Here is a 17064-nt window from a genome sequence, read left to right as displayed (position 1 = left end):
CCATGCTGATACGTACTATCTGTTGACTAAGCGTGGTGAGGCGCGGACGGGACGGGAGCTGTTAGATCGGCGTAAGCTTATCGCGGGGAAAATGGGGGTCACCTTGTGTCTGTCTCACTTGCATATCTAGTGGTTACGACCAGGCACTAAGGAACGGGCCGGAAAGACCGGCTCTCTGATCGGATTATATGTAACACCCCCTGACTAAGTTAATATGCGATATGTTGATATTTAGGTATGCATGAGACACTCCCACGCACATGCACCCATGCCACCGCGGTCGCTTAAATTTACCGCCTTAACTACCTACCTACTCCATACCCCGCCATCCTCAGTCAACGACTTTCACACTACCTCATCAACGTCACTCTCTCTTCATCCTTCAACAAAGTTCCTGCAAGTAAATCTCTCAATTCCTTCCTTCGCTTCCGTACGCCGGCAATGTCTTCATTCGCTGCAAGTCCGACATTGTACCCCCCGCCTCTGATTGATGCTGCGGCCGCTCCCATTGAAAATCCCCTGCTGGTGAGGTGTGTCGAGGGAGATATCTTCACCAACTCTCAGTACGTGCTCAGCACATGCGCATGACAAAAAACACATCTACCCAGGTAGCTAACGCTGCAGCGCTTACTTAGCCCTCTATGGAAACCACCTCGAGGCCGGACTGTGTTTGGTGGAATCTTGATCGGCCAAGCCATTCAAGCGGCTCATCAAACTGTCGCCCCCGATTTCTTTGTCCACCACATGAATTGTTCCTTCCATGCACCCCCCGACGCTGAGAAGCCGATCTACATCCGCGTCTCACGGACTGCCGATGGCAGGTCATCTGCTTCGAGAGACGTCAAAATCACACAAAACGAGACCATCTTCTTTTCAGCTCAATGCACTTTCTCGCGAAGTGGGCGAGTAAACCCTGTCGTACACCAGTCTAGCCCATCCCCATCTCCTTTGGGGGCCATCCCTCTGGACCCCGAATTATCCCAGTCAGACAAGATGGCCTTTTCTCAAGAGATGGTAAGTTTGATCACCTCCTTGTTCCGGCAGGCCATGCTCAAACTCTATTCAGGCTCGGTCAGGGTTCCTTACTTTCAAAGGGCCAAGCACAAGTCGGCCAGATGTTGATCCATTCTTATGGCATGATGTAGCATCGATAGAGGATCCGGTATCCACTCCGTCTACAAACACAATCTACTCTTGGACGAGATCTTACGGAAACATGACCGACTCCCGAACAAGCCACTTGGCTGTCCTCGGCTGCCTAACAGATTCCTGGGCTCTCACCAGTCTTTCACTCATGAACCCCACCGCAGTGGGGGAGGATGGAAGGAATATCACCTCAGTAGCTACATTGAACCACACAATTTGGTTTCATGATCCTTGCATGCGTCTCGACGATTGGTTACTCCTCAAGAGAGGTAGTACATGGGCAGCAGAAGGAAGATGTTTGGTTGAGCAGCAGATCTGGGATAAGCACGGAAAGCTTGTGGCTACATGTGTTCAGGAGGGAGTTTTGAGGTTGAAACAGCCTGAAAGTGGGCGAGTTGGATCAACCAGCAGTAAAATCTAACATGTCGATTAATCGTCGATATCATTTTGGAGCCAACCTATCAGAATAGGCAATTAGCTCCTAGTCCTCATCTCAGACTGAGCCAAGAATTTAGTCAACGTCGGAGAAAAGGGAACTAGTCTACTAGTCTAGGTACCTATCAGACGAAACATTCGTTGCATTTCGAAAGGTGAATTGACCTGCCAGATATTTCTGCCAAGCGAATTGGTAATTCATTAGGTAGTCTGTCCTGGAACAAGTGACTATACGTTTTTCGTATCTGCATTGTCAGCACGGCGATTACTAAGTTGAGGAAGCGGATCGTATCGCATCTCCTGTTGTCAGACTGGCATTTCGATCAACGGCTTTGTTGCATAATCGTTGTCCCCCACGATACCCCATAAGCGAAAGTGTGCGATCTGCATGCAGCCAGGCTAGCCAGGGGGGCTGTTTCCGGTCTGACAGGGCTAGCAGGGATAATCTGGGGCGGTCCACAGAGGGTGTAAGCGAACCTAGCGTGCTGGGGTTGTTTGAGAACCACTATCTACCTCACGAGAACTTTACTCTGCTGGCGACTAAGAGAGACAGTGTTTGTGGGGTCTGTAACCAATGCATGCGATGAACGATAGTGAACTGCATGTCTGTTATTTCGGATTTTGTGATGATATCTTGGCATGAAGTGACGAAGCTAAATTGGAAAGTGAGGCAGGCATTTGTTGTGGTGAAATCTCCCCCCTTCTGTATCGTTCACTCGAGCATTATCATATTCCATTCCCTGTTCTTTGACGCAATCACACTCAAACTTTTGTTCTGTTCACAGAGAAGCAAAGCAACATGTGGTTCAAAACTACAGTGCTAGCTATTGGCATTGCATGGAGCCTGGCGGGAAGCAAGACAAGCTCCCGTCCAAGGGTCACCGTCAAGAACGGTACATACGAGGGCACCTACTCTCCTGAATACCACCAAGACTTCTTCCTTGGGCTTCCTTATGCCCAGCCTCCTGTTGGCGACCTCCGCTTCCGCGTCCCTAGGCCTCTGAACAGTTCTTTTGAGAGTATCCATGACGCAAAGGCCTACCCGGCGGCATGTGTCGGCTATGGTGGCGATGTAATGTTTTACAATGAATTATCTGAAGACTGCCTGTATCTCAACGTCATCCGCCCAGCTGGCTACCAAGGTGAGAAACTCCCCGTGGCATTTTGGATGCACGGAGGCGGTTTCTTCCAAGGAGCTACGCAGGACAAGAGATACAATCTCAGTTTCATAGTCCAGCAATCGGTTGAGATTGGACAACCCATCATTGGCGTTTCAGTTCAGTACCGGCTCAGTGCTTGGGGCTTCCTCTTAGGCAAGGAGGTCCAAGCCAGCGGTCAGACAAATCTGGGACTACGCGACCAGCGGTTGGCGTTGCACTGGATTCAAGAGAATATTGCGTCGTTTGGAGGAGATCCACGAAAAGTCACATTATGGGGTGAAAGTGCGGGCGCTTCGTCGGTAGGCAACCACATTCTTGCCTACAACGGACGCGATGATGGACTCTTCCGCGCTGGCATCATGCAAAGTGGTGGCCCGATATTTTACTACCCCATGACGGCGGTGCAAAAGCATTTTGACTCGCTTGCCAAGTTGGCTGGCTGTGATGAAGACCCAGACAAGCTGCAATGTCTGCGTGCCTTGCCATTCTCACAGCTCAACGCTGCAGTCAATTCAAGCGAAGACCTCACTCAGAGGTGGCATCCAGTGGTGGACGGATCGTTTATCCCTGCTAGACCGACTGAGATGCTTGCGAATGGTTCATTCCTCAAAGTGCCTATCATTGTTGGAGCCAATTCAGATGAAGGATCCATCTTCAGCCCAAGGTTAATCGACACAGAAGAGGACTTTTACATGCACCTGATCCACAATACTTCCTTCTCTCATCGCACGGGGAAGCTTCTTGAGTCTCCTTTCTTCGCTGCCAAAGTCCCCATCGATTTTGCTAAGCAGGTCCTTGAGGTGTACCCAGATATTCCTGAACTTGGCATCCCTGGAGTCCCAACTTTGGCCTTCAATCAACGGCCTGAACCACGATTCGGGAACCAGTTTAGACGTTCGTCTGCATACTACGGCGATGCCATCTTCGTCGGCCCACGTCGTCGTACATGCGAGACCTGGGCCGAAGCTGGCTTACCCGCCTGGTGCTACCGCTTCAATGCGGTACCAGCCGGAGTGCCCCCCGAGATTGGCTCAACGCACTTCCAAGAGATTGCCTTCATCAAACAGAATCGTGTGGGCGGTGGCCAAGGCTACTACATGCCACCAGTTCCGCCTTTCAAAGGCAAACCAGACAGTTACACGCAGTTATCCAAGCTCATGGGCATGACGTGGATCAGTTTCGTGCGAGAGATGGATCCCAATCATTGGCGCAAAGTCAAAAAGTCTCGGGCGCTGGAGCTGCCAGATTCTCCAAGATGGCCAACCTATCAGAAGGGATCTTTGGAGATTGTATGGGATCCCCGTGTGGATGGTCTGGCTTATGTGGAAACGGACACTTATCGGGCGGCGGCGATCGATCTTATTAACAGAGCGGCCGCAACAGTATTCGACCGTTGATAGTAGCTTTCAGAAGTTTAGTAAGCATATTTGGCGTCATCCCGTCAATTGGAGAAGAGAAGGGAGAAGGAGCATGCTTGCCTCGGAAACTGGTGAGAGGAAGATGTGGTGAGGTACCAACCAAAGCTTATGCCCCATGTCATATGTCACTCCTGAGTTATAAATAGACACCCTGCTTCTGTACATATTTCGCGAGCTGCAATGGAATTTCCAAAGATGGGATTATAAATGAGATAAAGTCCAGCATCTTTCTGTGCTCCAGTTCCCAAAGAAACAACCAGGCGCACTATCCAATAATCTTGTCTCAGTCTCAACTACAACCATGTCAACTGCTCGCCCTGCCTCCATTTCCTCAGCACAGCCTCTTCTTGCGCCCGACACCACAATGGGGGCCAAGTATTACAGTTCTCTTGCTCTGAACCTGTACGATCTATGGGTTCTCAAGTTAAGCAACTCCTTTGCGTGGGGTTGTCCTACATCCTCGGTTCTTCAACCATACTTTACAGGGAATCTTGGTCGAAAGCACATGGACGTGGGTGTCGGGACTGGCTATTTTCCTACTACCGCCCTTGAGCAGTTAGGTCAGGAAGGATCACCACAGTCAATCACGCTCGTGGACCTCAATGAGAACAGTTTGGAGCTAGCCAAGAAGAGAATTGGCCGTCCAGGTATCACCCAAACCATTTTAGCTGATGCACTTCGGCCTCTGCCTGGCAATCTGCCCCGTTTTGACTCTATCTCCATCTTCTATCTACTTCATTGCCTCCCAGGGCCTCCGCGGCACAAAGCAAGCATTTTCAAGAATCTCAAGGCCTATCTCAACGATGGTGGAGTTCTCTTTGGTGCGACTGTACTCGGGAAGGGAGTTGAGCATAATCTATTTGGGGAACTGATTATGGCTGTATACAATTGGACAGGCATTTTTGACAATCGTCTTGACAGCCAGGAAGCATTTGTTGGGGTCTTGAAAGAGAACTTTGCCCGGGTGGAATCGGAAGTTGTCGGCCGAGTTCTGCTTTTCAGAGCATGGCAACCTCTCTAAGCATTCGTTGCATTATTCGCTGACTGTTTCGTTTGTTGTTGTTCTTTAGTCAACAATTGATAACAAACGTCACTCATGACTGTTGTTTCTGCACTCACCTCATTTTCTTACGTGCTCGTGCATAACTTACTCGGCAGGATTCCATCCGAGACAACATCCTAATTGTCGATGCATCAATTTCGTGTATTGTGAGGTCTAGGCTGGTGATCAAGTCCGACTGTACTTGGGGTTAGACCATCTGCAGCCACCGAAAACTGGGTCACCAAAGTGCATTGGCTAGATTGGTCCTGATGATCCCCCACCACACCCACAACCAGTCAGTCATGTATGTAAGAATCGCGGCTTGTCCCTCAGGTTCCGCGGGATGCCTAGTCTAGCCCCCCTCGCTTCGGGCCGGTCGGCTTACGGGTTTGTAATGCTTTCGCCCGACTGGGGTAAGCTGCAGGGCATGGTATACAGTTCAGGACCAATCATGGCAATAACCTCATCCTGCATGAATTCCTCACGAAGCTGTTGACTTGTCTGTTCTTATGTCCGTCCGAACCGCAACCGCGAGCAAGCATCACTAAGTAAGAATTTAGTGAGACTAAGGGCTTGGCCGGCAAGGACGGCAAGGACGGCAGACATACAACTCTACTTGATATCATTAGGGGACGAGAGAGAAGAACAGAATTGACATGTAAGCAAAAGCTATTGCAAGAGACTTTGGGGTTCTTCTGGTTCTGAGAACAAGGCACCTGAAGACAAAAGCTAGTGTCACCACTCAATCTTGGTGCAACTCTCTTTATCTCATTGTGTAGCTACGCTAGGTAATTTCAAGAGCTACCTTAGTTAAAGATAGTATCGGATAAGTATGTATACCACACTAATCCCAAGCCCCTCATTGACTTTCCACTAAGTTATCTCGTATAAATCAGATGCGGCCAAGTCTTACTTCACAGACTTGAGCTTAGCCATGACCCGAAGATTTCCACGGTTCCTGACAATGGCACGGTCCAGCCAAATCATGTCTTCATGGGTTCCTGGGATAAGACTCAAGTCAAACCGGGTAAAGACATTGGCAAGCATCAAGTGCATCTCCGTATATGCCAGGCTATAGTTGAAGAACAAATGATTAGCAGATGAAAGATAGAGTTGGACTGCACTCACTTCATTCCCAGACAATTTCGAGACCCCTTGGAGAAAGTCAGCAACCAATGATCAAGCTGCTTGCCCTCTTCACCCATCCACCGCTCTGGTCTGAACTCATTGGGAGCCTCAAAGATTTCAGGATCATTGTGAATCATCATGTGGCTCATTCCAACCACATATCCCTCAGGAATGTAGTCGTTGATTGAGGGGATATAGAGACCACCGCTAGGGACCACTCTGGTAAGTCTTCCAGGCACTCCATGGGCAAATCGCAAAGTTTCCTTCACAAACCCAGTCTATGAAGTGATTAGCAAGTAAGACACAGCGTTGAAATATCAACTTACAAAATAGGGGAGAGACTCAATCTGCTGAATGGGCAATCTACCAGACTCAGTCCTTTGAACTGTAGCCAATTCTGCCATTATCTTGGCCTGAACTTCAGGAAAAGTCATGAAGTAGTAGGTGCCATAGGCGAGCATGGTTGCAGTTGTCTCAGTGCCCGCCATGAGGAGGCCGACACTTTCATCTGCAATTTGCTGAGCAGCCATTTTTGGAGCTTGTTTGCGGCGAGACATGTCCGCCTCATTCTCTTTGCTATTGTTACCAGCTAGCAGGCGGTCAAAGATTGTCTCCTCGCCGAGCTCTTTTGGCTTTCCGTCAGAATGCTCATGCCTCCTCACTGCATCTTGGGCAAGGCCCTCGCAGAACTATGATCGGTCAGTACGATGCAGCTTTCTTCTAATGAACCATATTTTACTTGCCCACACAATCATCTGATAGCCTTCATTGGCAAAGGCAGCGACTCTTCGAGGCAACGCTGAAACGATTTTGTGGATGAAACCGAAGTGAATCAGAATCCAAATACTATTGGTAAAGGAGCGTAGCTGCTCTACACGCTCCCGTGAAAAGTTAGGTTGACTGATCAGGTCAATGCTTTTTCCAAACGTAAAGTGAGAGATAACATCAGCCTAGGAATTGTTAGCGAGACTCCCATGACAAGCAACATATATCGGATAAGGGTCATGGATACTTACGGTAAAACAATAGTAAGCATCTTGAATGGGTAAAGGTTCCTTTCTCTCGATATAAGGCATCGCGTGGGACATAACCTTTTCAAGTTCCTCATACATCAAATCCTCAAGAAGCAGAATTCTACGCTTGGAAAAGGATGGGTTGAGAGTTTCACGTCTCTTCTTGTGCTCGGAAATATCAAACAGCATGCTAATTGCATTGGGAACCCCAAGGGTGTAGGCAATTGGATCCTTGGTGAATCTGGTATTTTGTTTGTATATCCTACCAACGTCAGATCAAACGTCTAAGAGGACTTGAAGTCCCAATGACTGGAACTTACTGATGGAAGACAGAGGCATCCTTGATGTGGACTTCGCCTGGGTTGATACGAACGACAGGTCCTAATTCTTAGCTCTATTCGTGCTTCTCAATCGAGACAAATAGGTACTCACCATACTTCTGATGCAAAGCAGGCAACCGCTCCAACATTCTACCACTCAAAAAGGCCTCATAGTACGTTTGATATAACCAACTGGTTCGACAGAGAAAAGGGCCGGGATATTTAGCCAATGGGTGGAAGGTGATTCGATAGATGACAACACCTGTCCAGTAAGTGAGATAGCAAGTGACATAGACCAGAAAAAAGAGAATAAGGCGATCTTTGGTTGTCTCTGGAGAGAGATCGTGGATACGGCCAAGAAGTGACATGGCGCTGGAGTATGTGTGTTTGTCTTGAAGATGGAATGATGTTGGCGCTTGGAGAATCGCAGAGTTCAAGCACGAGAGGAAGTAAGTTTTCTGTATTCAAGAAGGGGAACAGGAACTATCTGTCGACAGACGAACTGAACGAACTGATAATGATACTACGCCACCACGATTGACATTGAACGATACTTGGAACTTTTTCCATCCGCTCGTAAGCACTATTCTGAAATAAACTAGCGGTGTGATCAGGAAGCATATCTTGTGAAGCGATAGGCTCGTTTCTCAAAGGATCGAAGTGCATTGACGAGAGGCAACATTTGGTGTTGAGGTCGGAGGGAACGATACCCCTAGAGCGGAGAGAACTATGCCAGATAGGCCCCATTCCACGAAGGGGTGAGTATATCAAGACATGTTGACGCCACGGGATGATGGCATAATACCGTTTAAAGCGTTATCTATAAGCGAGAAGGATTGATCTGCAACGGGGTTGACGAAACACCCCAGACAGACTGCATGTTCGCACTGCCACCTCCAAACTACACTTTTGAGTTTTCTCCGTATACTACTCCACAAATCCTTCAGATAGACACTGAGCCAATCATAGTTTGACTCTTCTAACCTCCAATTGTGTCTCTTTCCGCGTATCAGAGCCCAAGACTTGCATGAAAACTATTGACGGATATACATCCCGCTTACAGGGTGCGAACTTGATGCTACCACGCGGATACTCAATACGTCTCTTGATCTTGACGAAACTCGACCGGAGGCTCGTCATCTGTGACTAAGGGCTGAGGGAAAAGGAGACATTGCCGATACGCCCTTGTGTCACTTTGAGGCGCAGTGTGATAGCCTCTGGCTCTGCTTGTTGCTGGCTTATTTAAGTAGTGTCTTGTATAATACAATTAATCACTAAACAATGCACTTGGATGTTAGCCTTCTATCCTTTCTATCATAAACTATCACAATAAATCATACATTCAACATGGTAAACGCTACATCACCAGAGCCCGTGGCCATTGTCGGCATGTGTAAGTAGTCTACCCCTGGGCTTTCCAGCACCGTTATTGACATCTAGACTAGCATGCCGTCTGCCTGGTGGTGTCAACAACCCCAAGGAATTCTGGGAATTCCTTGTAAATGGCGAGTCGGGCTACTCAGACTTTCCAGAGGAAAGACTGAACATCGATTCGTGGTATCATCCCGAATCTGTCCGTCCAGGGTCAGTCGTGACAAAAGGGGGCTATTTCCTCAAGCACGACATGAACGAATTCGACAATGAGTTCTTTGGTATCACAGCTGCTGAGGCTAGGCTCATGGACCCAGCTCAGAAGCAACTTATGGAAGTTGTCTTCGAGTCTGCAGAGGCTGCTGGGGTTTCTGCCCAAGAGTTGCGCGGATCCAAGACTGGCGTCTACATCGGCAACTTTGGCCTTGATCAAGCACTCATGGCACTCAAGGACTCCGAGTTCATGAGCCCCTACACATCAACAGGTATCTCAGGCACAATTCTGAGCAATCGAATCAACTACGCCCTCGACCTCAACGGTCCTAGCTTTACAGTAGACACCGCTTGTTCCTCCTCCATCTATGCATTGCACTTAGCCTGTCTTGGACTTCAGAATGGCGATTGTGATGCAGCCTTTGTGGGTGCTGCCAACGCTATTCGGAGTATTGAGGCCCAACTGTTCTCAACCAAACTTGGAGCCTTGTCCAAGACATCCCATTGCCATACCTTTGATGCGAGCGCCGATGGGTATGCCAGAGCAGACGGCATTGGTTCCGTGTACATCATGCGCTTATCTGATGCGCTGAAATCCGGAAGACCCATACGTGCCGTCATTCGAGGAACGGCCATTGGTGCTAATGGTCGGGGCGATGGTATGACCAAGCCAGACAGTGAAGGCCAGGCCAGAACCATTCGCATGGCCTATAAGAATGCTGGCATCACGGACTTGGCTCAAACGGGGTATTTCGAGTGCCATGGTACTGGAACACCCGTGGGTGACCCTATAGAAACCCATTCAGTGGGGAGTGTCTTTGCTGAGCATAGAGAGCAAGACGACCCTCTTCTCATCGGCTCAGTTAAGACAAACCTGGGTCATTCAGAAGCCACTGCTGGCATCACAGCCTTGATCAAGACCGTGCTAGCCATAGAGAATGAGCTTATTCCACCCACAATTGGTATCGAAAACTTCAATCCCAACATCAAGTTCCAAGACTGGAAGCTCCATGTGGTCCAAGAAGCCACTGCCTGGCCTAGCAACATACCAATCCGACGTGCCTCAGTCAACTCGTTTGGCTATGGCGGTGCCAACGCCCACGTTATTGTGGAGGGCCTGGATTCTGTGATGAAGGAATGGCCCGGTGAGCATAGGGCAGCTCTCACAGATCACTATGGAAGCGAAGACTTGGAACTTGGAAGCAGCACGCCACCTACCAGCAGTGAGCGCAGCACCAGCCCTTCTTCGGTATCCAAGGAGTCAGACAGAGAGTCCAAGTATGCCGGCCCCCAAAAGACTTTGCTATTCTGCTCCGCGAAAAAGAAGGAATCGCTTGAGAAGGTTGTTGAAGCAACCAAGGCTCGTCTCGAGACAGATTCTCTGGCAGATGTAGCCCACACACTCTCCAAGCGATCTCTATTTTCCCACCGTGCTTTTGCCGTCGTTGACAGTCACAGCCAAAACTCTGAGCCTGTGTTTACTTCGGACCAAGTTCCCAACGACGTCAAGCTTGGCTTCGTCTTCACAGGCCAGGGTGCCCAGTGGCCCAAGATGGGCTCAGACCTGTTGCAATTCCCTGCCTTCAGGGAGTCTATCCAGGCCATTGATGCTGCCATGTCAGTACTACCCGACGGGCCTGACTACAGCGTCGAAGAGATGATGTGCGCCGACATTACCGCCAGTGAGATGGACGAACCCCGTGTTGCCCAGCTCATGTCTATTGCTGTTGAGGTGGCGCTCGTGGATCTCCTGGCTGATTGGAACATCAAACCAGTTATGACTGGTGGCCACTCGGCTGGAGAGATCGCTGCCGCATATACCGCCGGATACCTAACAAGGAGCGAAGCATGTGCAGTGGCCTTTTACCGTGGCAATGCCGTGTCGAGCTCTACTCTTGACCCTGGAGCAATGCTAGCAGTTGGCCTTTCTGAGGCTGAGTCCCGCAAACTTGTTCCAGAGGGGGCTAATGTCGTGGTGGGAGCGGTCAACTCGCCGAGAAGCGTGACTCTCAGCGGTGATCAGGCCGCTGTCACTCAAATCAAGCAGCACTGCGATGACAACAAGATCTTCAATCGTCTTCTTGCCACCAAGGGTATTGCCTACCACTCTGGCTTCATGGACCCTGCCGCTGAGGCGTATGACATTCCACTCCAGAAGATGAAGCGCGAGGTTTCTCGAGACACAGCCAAACTACCCTTCTTCTCGACGGTTGAGGGAAGGCTATGGGCTGAAAGCGAGCTCCCCATGTCTTACTGGCGACAAAACATGGAGAGACCTGTATCGTTTTTACCAGCTGTGACGGCGATGTTTGAAGCAGGAATGACGCACGTGGTTGAGATTGGCCCTCACTCGACTCTGCGCTCACCCATTCTGGATATCGCCAAGTCTGTTTCAACAGCAGGCGGTATGTTCAAGTATTTGTCGGCAATGAAGCGAAAAGAAGATGCAGCCAATGTCATCATGAGTACCGCTGGAGAGTTGGCTATCCATGGCATTGAAGTCGACCTTGCTCGCGTCAATGGAGAAGCTGGCACATTCCTTACCAGCTTCCCGCTATACCCTTGGGACCACCGAGTCTTGAACAAAGAGGCCAGAGCCGATGTTGAATGGCGTCATCGCAAGTTCCCAAGACATGACTTACTCGGATCCCTTACTCCTGGCTCAGCGCTGAGCACGCACATCTGGCGCAACGTTCTTTCACTGAACCATGTTCCATGGATGGCAGACCACAGGGTTGGCGAGCATTACATCTTCCCTGCCGCCGGGTTCATTTCCATGGCCATAGAAGCAATGCGGCAGATACGCGATGTTGCGCATGAAGTCTTCGTTCTTGAAGATGTCTCAATTGGGGCGGCAATGATGGTAGATGAGGACATCGAGGTCTTCCTGACGATGCGGAAGCAAGCACTTAGCAACAATGTCTCATCGGCCTTCTTCTGGGAGTTTAATATCTCCTCGGTAAAGGAAGGCATCTCGACTGAGCATGCCAAGGGGCGCATCAGCAACGTTGCCAAGGGGCCACAGCATGGCGTCAAACCTCTGCAGGCGGTCAATATGGCACTCGCCGCCCCCATCCCAGAGAGCCTGTGGTATGAGACTTTGACTGCTAGTAAGGGTCTTATTTTTGGCACGAGTTTTAGGCGCCTGTCGCAGATAAGTCTGGAAGCCAAGCAGCATCGCGCCAAGGCAGTGATGAATGGCGATGTCACATCCGCCATGACCGGCCTGGAGAACGAGTCAGACTATGTAATCCATCCTACAGTCCTAGACAACTGTCTTCAGCTGTCTGTTCTTGCTGCTGGAACCTCAACTTCGGGTCAGGCGTACGTCCCTGTATCAGTGGATCGCCTCACCGTGACTGAGAACGAGGCCAAGTTTGACGAGGCAACGCTCCACTCCAGTGGCAACTTCGTCGGCTTCAAAGGATTGTACGGAGCTTCCCAACTTGAGAACTCGGCGGGAAACACTATTCTCAGTCTAGACGGTCTTCGATTTGTTGGTATACCCGCCGGCGGAGAGAATGGCACCGAATCGAAGAAGCGCGAACCCTTCTGGCGCATTTCCTGGGACGATGACTACGACGCCATCACCAAAGAGTCAGAGGAACTCTATTTCCCACCAGACAAGTACTGGCCCAAGCAATATGAGTACTCCCGACAGGATCGTGAATATCTTGTGCGCATGTATATTGTCCAGTTCTCCCGGAAATACCCTGAGCTCATGACTCGTGAGCCTCTCAATGTCGAGAATAAGCACTTCATGGAGTGGGCTCACTGGCTACTCAAGCTCACCGAGAAGGAATTTCCAGACATGTGGAATATGTCCTTGGAGGAGCGCCACGCGGCCATTGAAGCAGAAAGGCCCAAGGGCCCTGAGGGTTTGAAGTTGTCATGGGCTCTGTATGACAACTTGCACCACATTATTGACGGCGAGAAACCCGTTTTGGAGGTTGCGACTAAGGACGGCCTTCTAGGTCTCTTCTACGAGACGCAGCTGATATACGACAAGTTCGAGCGCGTCATAGAGGTCATGGGTTACAAGAACCCAACGATGAAGATCCTGGAGATTGGAGCTGGTACTGGTTCAGCTACAGGCTTTGTCCTGAACTCCCTTACCAAGGGGGGCACCAAACGCTATTCCAGCTACACCTACACCGATGTCTCAACCTCATTCTTTACTCAGGGTGAGGAGAAGTTCTCAAACTATGAAGATATCGACTATCGGTTGTATGACATGGAAAAGACGCCAGAAGAACAAGGCATTGAGCCAGAGTCATACGATCTGGTCATTGCTTCTTGTGTTGTTCACGTCACTGCCAATGTCGTGAATGCTCTAAAGAATATTCGCCAGCTCCTCAAGCCTGGTGGAAAGATCCTGTTATCCGAGATTACAGCTGAACATCATGACCAGACCTTTACCTTGGTGAGTACTCTGAACAGCAACAGCAGCTTTAACATTGACACACTTCTAACCTCTAACCCAGGGTCTTTTCCCGGGCTTTTACAAAGGCTATGATGAGGGACGCACTCGTCACCCCTTCTTGACACCTGAACAGTGGGCGGAGGCTTTCCCCAAAGCTGGCTTCTCTGCACCTGAACTATCTGTCAACGATATTCCAGAAGAGTGGTTCGGCTTCACTGTTCTTACTGCCGCCGCCTTGGAGGCTGAGGCGAAACCTGAAGTTCGGGATCAAACCATTACCTTGGTGCATCTGGAGAAGGTGACCCCTATTGCTCGCGAGATCGAGAACGCTGCAAAGCAACAAGGGTTGTCTGTCTATCACCGCCGGTTAGTACAGCATGCTGAACCAGGATCATCCGCTTGGGATGGTACCTCGCGCGTCATTGTGATTGCCGAGTTGGAAGAGCTGATCTGGCCAACTATCGAAGAGCCTGCCTATCTCGAGTTCCAGAAAATGGTGCGCGAGGTCAGCAGCATTCTCTGGGTCACTCAAGGTGGTTTGATGGAAGGCCAGCATCCAGAGGCCGCTATCGTCAACGGCTTTTTGCAGTGCCTCGACCTCAAGCCCGACCTGACAGCCAGGTCCATGGACTTTGAGTTGTCAGCACCGCGAGACTTGAAGATGGCTCGGGAGATCATCCGCCGTGAGAGCATCATGCATGTGTCAAAGGATATGCAGTTCCGCCAGCACAATGGCCGCTGGTTGATCCCGCGACTTCTACCAGATCAACGCCTAACTGACGACTTTTCACGTTCCCAAGGCGACGACGTTTCGATCGTGCAGAAACCACTGAAGGATCTAGGTCCTTTACAAGTAACCACAACCGATGCAGGTCGCCTTAGTGCCCTTGTGTTCAAGCCAGACGAGGAGCTCAGTGGAGCGCTAGAGCCTGGCTACGTTGAAGTCCAGGTCAAAGCGTACGGAATGAACTACGTGGTAAGCTATCCTTGATCCATCTTGCAGAAGACGACATTGAACTAACGGAATACAGGAACTGAGCGCATTGGCTGGTGGTTATGACACCGACAAGCTGAGCTCTGAGTTCTCTGGAGTCATCACTCGTGTGGCCTCGGATGTAAAGAGCCTTGGGGTCGGCGATCGAGTGTTTGCCATGTGGCCTGGCAAATTCGGAAACGTCGCTCGTCTCCCTCATTATGCTTGCCAGATTGCCCCGTCAACTCGAGACAGTTTTGAGGCGTTGGCCACTCTTCCGTCGGCTTACTGTACTGCGTGGTACGCACTTGTCAATGTTGCGCGCGTGCAGCCAGGCGAGACTGTCTTCATCCAGAGCGCGACCGGAGGCTTTGGACTGGCGGCTATCCAAGTTGCCCGCATGCACGGCGCAGAGGTATTCGTGACAGCAGGTACCCAGACCAAGAGGGACATGTTGCGCTACCAGATCGGTATCCCCGCAGATCACATCTTCCCCTCCCGTGATGTAGCTGTCTATGCGACCCTAAAGGCCGCAACAGCTGATCGCGGAGGTTTCGACATCGTCCTCAACACTTCTCAAGGAGACTATCTTCACCAAGTTACCTGGCCTCTTGTTGCTCCTTTCGGACGTTTTGTTGAGCTCAAAAAGGCTGACATTGTCGACAATGGCTCATTGAGCCTGCAGAAGTTTGCCCAAGGAGTTACCTTTACTGCGGTAGACCTTCACTTCATCTCGGCCACGCGCCACAAGGTTCTGACCGATGTCCTTGCCCTGATCGGAGACAAGTACCGAGCTGGAGAGATAAGACCTCTGTCTTGGAAGTCTTATCCTGCATCCAACATTGGCGGCGCGTACGCAGACTTCTCACGCTTTGAGCATGTCGGGAAGCTTGTTCTCTCATTTGGAGACGAAGACGTTGTTCCATATCTCCATGTGCCCCCGAAGCCAAGATTTGATCCAGGAGCCGCGTACCTGGTGATTGGTGGCCTCAGCGGCATCGGCGCGTTCTTGAGTAAGTGGATGGTCCAGCAGGGCGCAAAGACGATGGTGTTCATGAGCCGTTCTCCCTTATCCGGCGACACAGCTGAAAACGCGGAGCAACTCAAAGAGATGGGTGCTACAGTCATTCATGTGCAGGGCTCTGTCGCCAATGAGAGCGATGTGTATCGTGCTCTGACGATATCCGGGCAACCGATCCGCGGCATAATCAACTCGGCTCTGGTCCTGCGCAACATGGAATTCGATAAACTGAGCTGTTCTGAGGCTCGCGAGACATTCTCTCCCAAGATCCAGGGCAACTACAACCTGCATCGATTGAGTCGGAAGCTTGGATACGGCTTGGACTTCTTCATCCTTCTGGCTTCGCTGACTTCCATCTGTCGGGCCGCTACACAGGCCTCGTACTCGGCAGCCAACTGCTTCATGGATGAGTTTTGTCGCTTCCGACATCGCCAGGGCCTGCCCTGCACAACCGTGAGTCTCGGTGTTGTCGGCGACGTTGGTTTCATGGGTCGCAACCAGGGCAATATGCAGCATCTTATTCGTAACGGCCATTACGTGACAGTTGGTCGTGAGCTCATGGAGTTGTTTGAGACGGCTCTGTTCCGTCGCGACGATGTTGGCGCTTGGAAGACAGATGAGATCCTCGCCCTGGGCACTGAACCAACCAAACTCCGCGAGCTCCTCGACAAGGGATCCGTTCCGGTGCCTCTTTGGGAGCGAGACGCACGCTGGAGCATCATTGGCACGCATGCCTTGCGTAGCAACCGCGGCGCTGGTGGTAGCACATCTGGAGCTGGCAAGTTGCAGAGTGGTGACATCAAGGACATAGTGGCCGATCGTCTGAGTCGCCTGTTGTGGATCCCCGTCGAGAAGCTCAACTTGGATACTAGCTTGAACGCCATGGGGATTGACAGTATGATTGCGAGTGAGTTCCGACATTGGATGTATCAGACGTTCAAGACGAATGTTAGTATGATGGAGCTTTTGGCTCAGGACATGACAGTGGAGAAGCTTTCTGGACTGCTTCAGAAGGCCTGAGAACTACGCTACGAATGCTGGAAGAATTCTTCTTCAGTTGGGGTTTTTGGCAAGGCGTTATGTATCAAGTTAAATGTTAGAAATCGATTTTGTTTGAAGCAATTCTGGTCCGGGCCACAACACGCGTCTGAGAGGCCGTCTAAGAATTCACAGGTACAGTGTAGTGGAGTATTCAGCACATTTCATGCATTCCGAGACTGTGGCGTTGTCAGGAAAAAAGACCTTTGGTAGTGGTCGAAGCTTCGCTTGGTGAAACACACAACTGAGAGCGGCTAATGCTCCAAGCTTGAACCCTGAATGCCATTTCATCCCGCCCACGACGCAGTAAAGTTTCCCACCTCGTTTGAGACGATTTGCTAATGGCGAGTTCAGCTAGTAAGG

The 17064-nt window shown here is 50.5% G+C and overlaps 5 protein-coding genes across 5 annotated transcripts; 4 read left to right on the top strand and 1 right to left on the bottom strand.

Moving 5' to 3' along the window:
- The first annotated feature begins 277 nt into the window (after positions 1-277).
- On the top strand, positions 278-1769 carry FVEG_05541 (hypothetical protein). Its single transcript, XM_018893782.1, has 3 exons — positions 278-563; positions 636-1014; positions 1067-1769. Exons 1-3 carry the CDS (start codon positions 442-444, stop codon positions 1565-1567), a joined length of 1002 nt encoding a protein of 333 aa, XP_018750691.1. The 5' UTR covers positions 278-441; the 3' UTR covers positions 1568-1769.
- Positions 1770-2380: 611 nt separating this feature from the next.
- FVEG_05540 (hypothetical protein) lies at positions 2381-4138 on the top strand (the record flags this gene model as incomplete). The annotated part of the gene is made up of 1 exon (XM_018893781.1): positions 2381-4138. The coding sequence occupies one exon, from the start codon at positions 2381-2383 to the stop codon at positions 4136-4138; it is 1758 nt and encodes a 585-aa protein (XP_018750690.1).
- Positions 4139-4460: 322 nt separating this feature from the next.
- On the top strand, positions 4461-5180 carry FVEG_05539 (hypothetical protein; the record flags this gene model as incomplete). The annotated part of the gene is made up of 1 exon (XM_018893780.1): positions 4461-5180. The coding sequence occupies one exon, from the start codon at positions 4461-4463 to the stop codon at positions 5178-5180; it is 720 nt and encodes a 239-aa protein (XP_018750689.1).
- Positions 5181-6110: 930 nt separating this feature from the next.
- On the bottom strand, positions 6111-8030 carry FVEG_05538 (hypothetical protein; the record flags this gene model as incomplete). Its single annotated transcript, XM_018893779.1, has 7 exons — positions 6111-6273; positions 6330-6607; positions 6656-6996; positions 7069-7279; positions 7346-7604; positions 7663-7723; positions 7775-8030. 7 exons carry the CDS (start codon positions 8028-8030, stop codon positions 6111-6113), a joined length of 1569 nt encoding a protein of 522 aa, XP_018750688.1.
- Positions 8031-9009: 979 nt separating this feature from the next.
- Positions 9010-16683, top strand: FVEG_05537 (hypothetical protein; the record flags this gene model as incomplete). The annotated part of the gene is made up of 4 exons (XM_018893778.1): positions 9010-9055; positions 9108-13669; positions 13731-14645; positions 14701-16683. 4 exons carry the CDS (start codon positions 9010-9012, stop codon positions 16681-16683), a joined length of 7506 nt encoding a protein of 2501 aa, XP_018750687.1.
- Between the last annotated feature and the right edge of the window lie 381 nt (positions 16684-17064).

This window comes from Fusarium verticillioides, chromosome 3, assembly GCF_000149555.1.
Source record: "Fusarium verticillioides 7600 chromosome 3, whole genome shotgun sequence".
Classification (NCBI taxonomy): domain Eukaryota; kingdom Fungi; phylum Ascomycota; class Sordariomycetes; order Hypocreales; family Nectriaceae; genus Fusarium; species Fusarium verticillioides.
Note: the sequence above shows the minus strand (reverse complement) of the source record. Positions and strands in the feature narration are given on the sequence as shown.

Coding starts and splice junctions, on each gene's coding strand:
- FVEG_05541 (XM_018893782.1), top strand. CDS start 442: ATGTCTTCATTCGCTGCAAGTCCGACATTGTACCCCCCGCCTCTGATT. Junction 564..635: donor GATATCTTCACCAACTCTCA/GTACGTGCTCAG, acceptor GCGCTTACTTAG/CCCTCTATGGAAACCACCTC. Junction 1,015..1,066: donor TGGCCTTTTCTCAAGAGATG/GTAAGTTTGATC, acceptor AACTCTATTCAG/GCTCGGTCAGGGTTCCTTAC.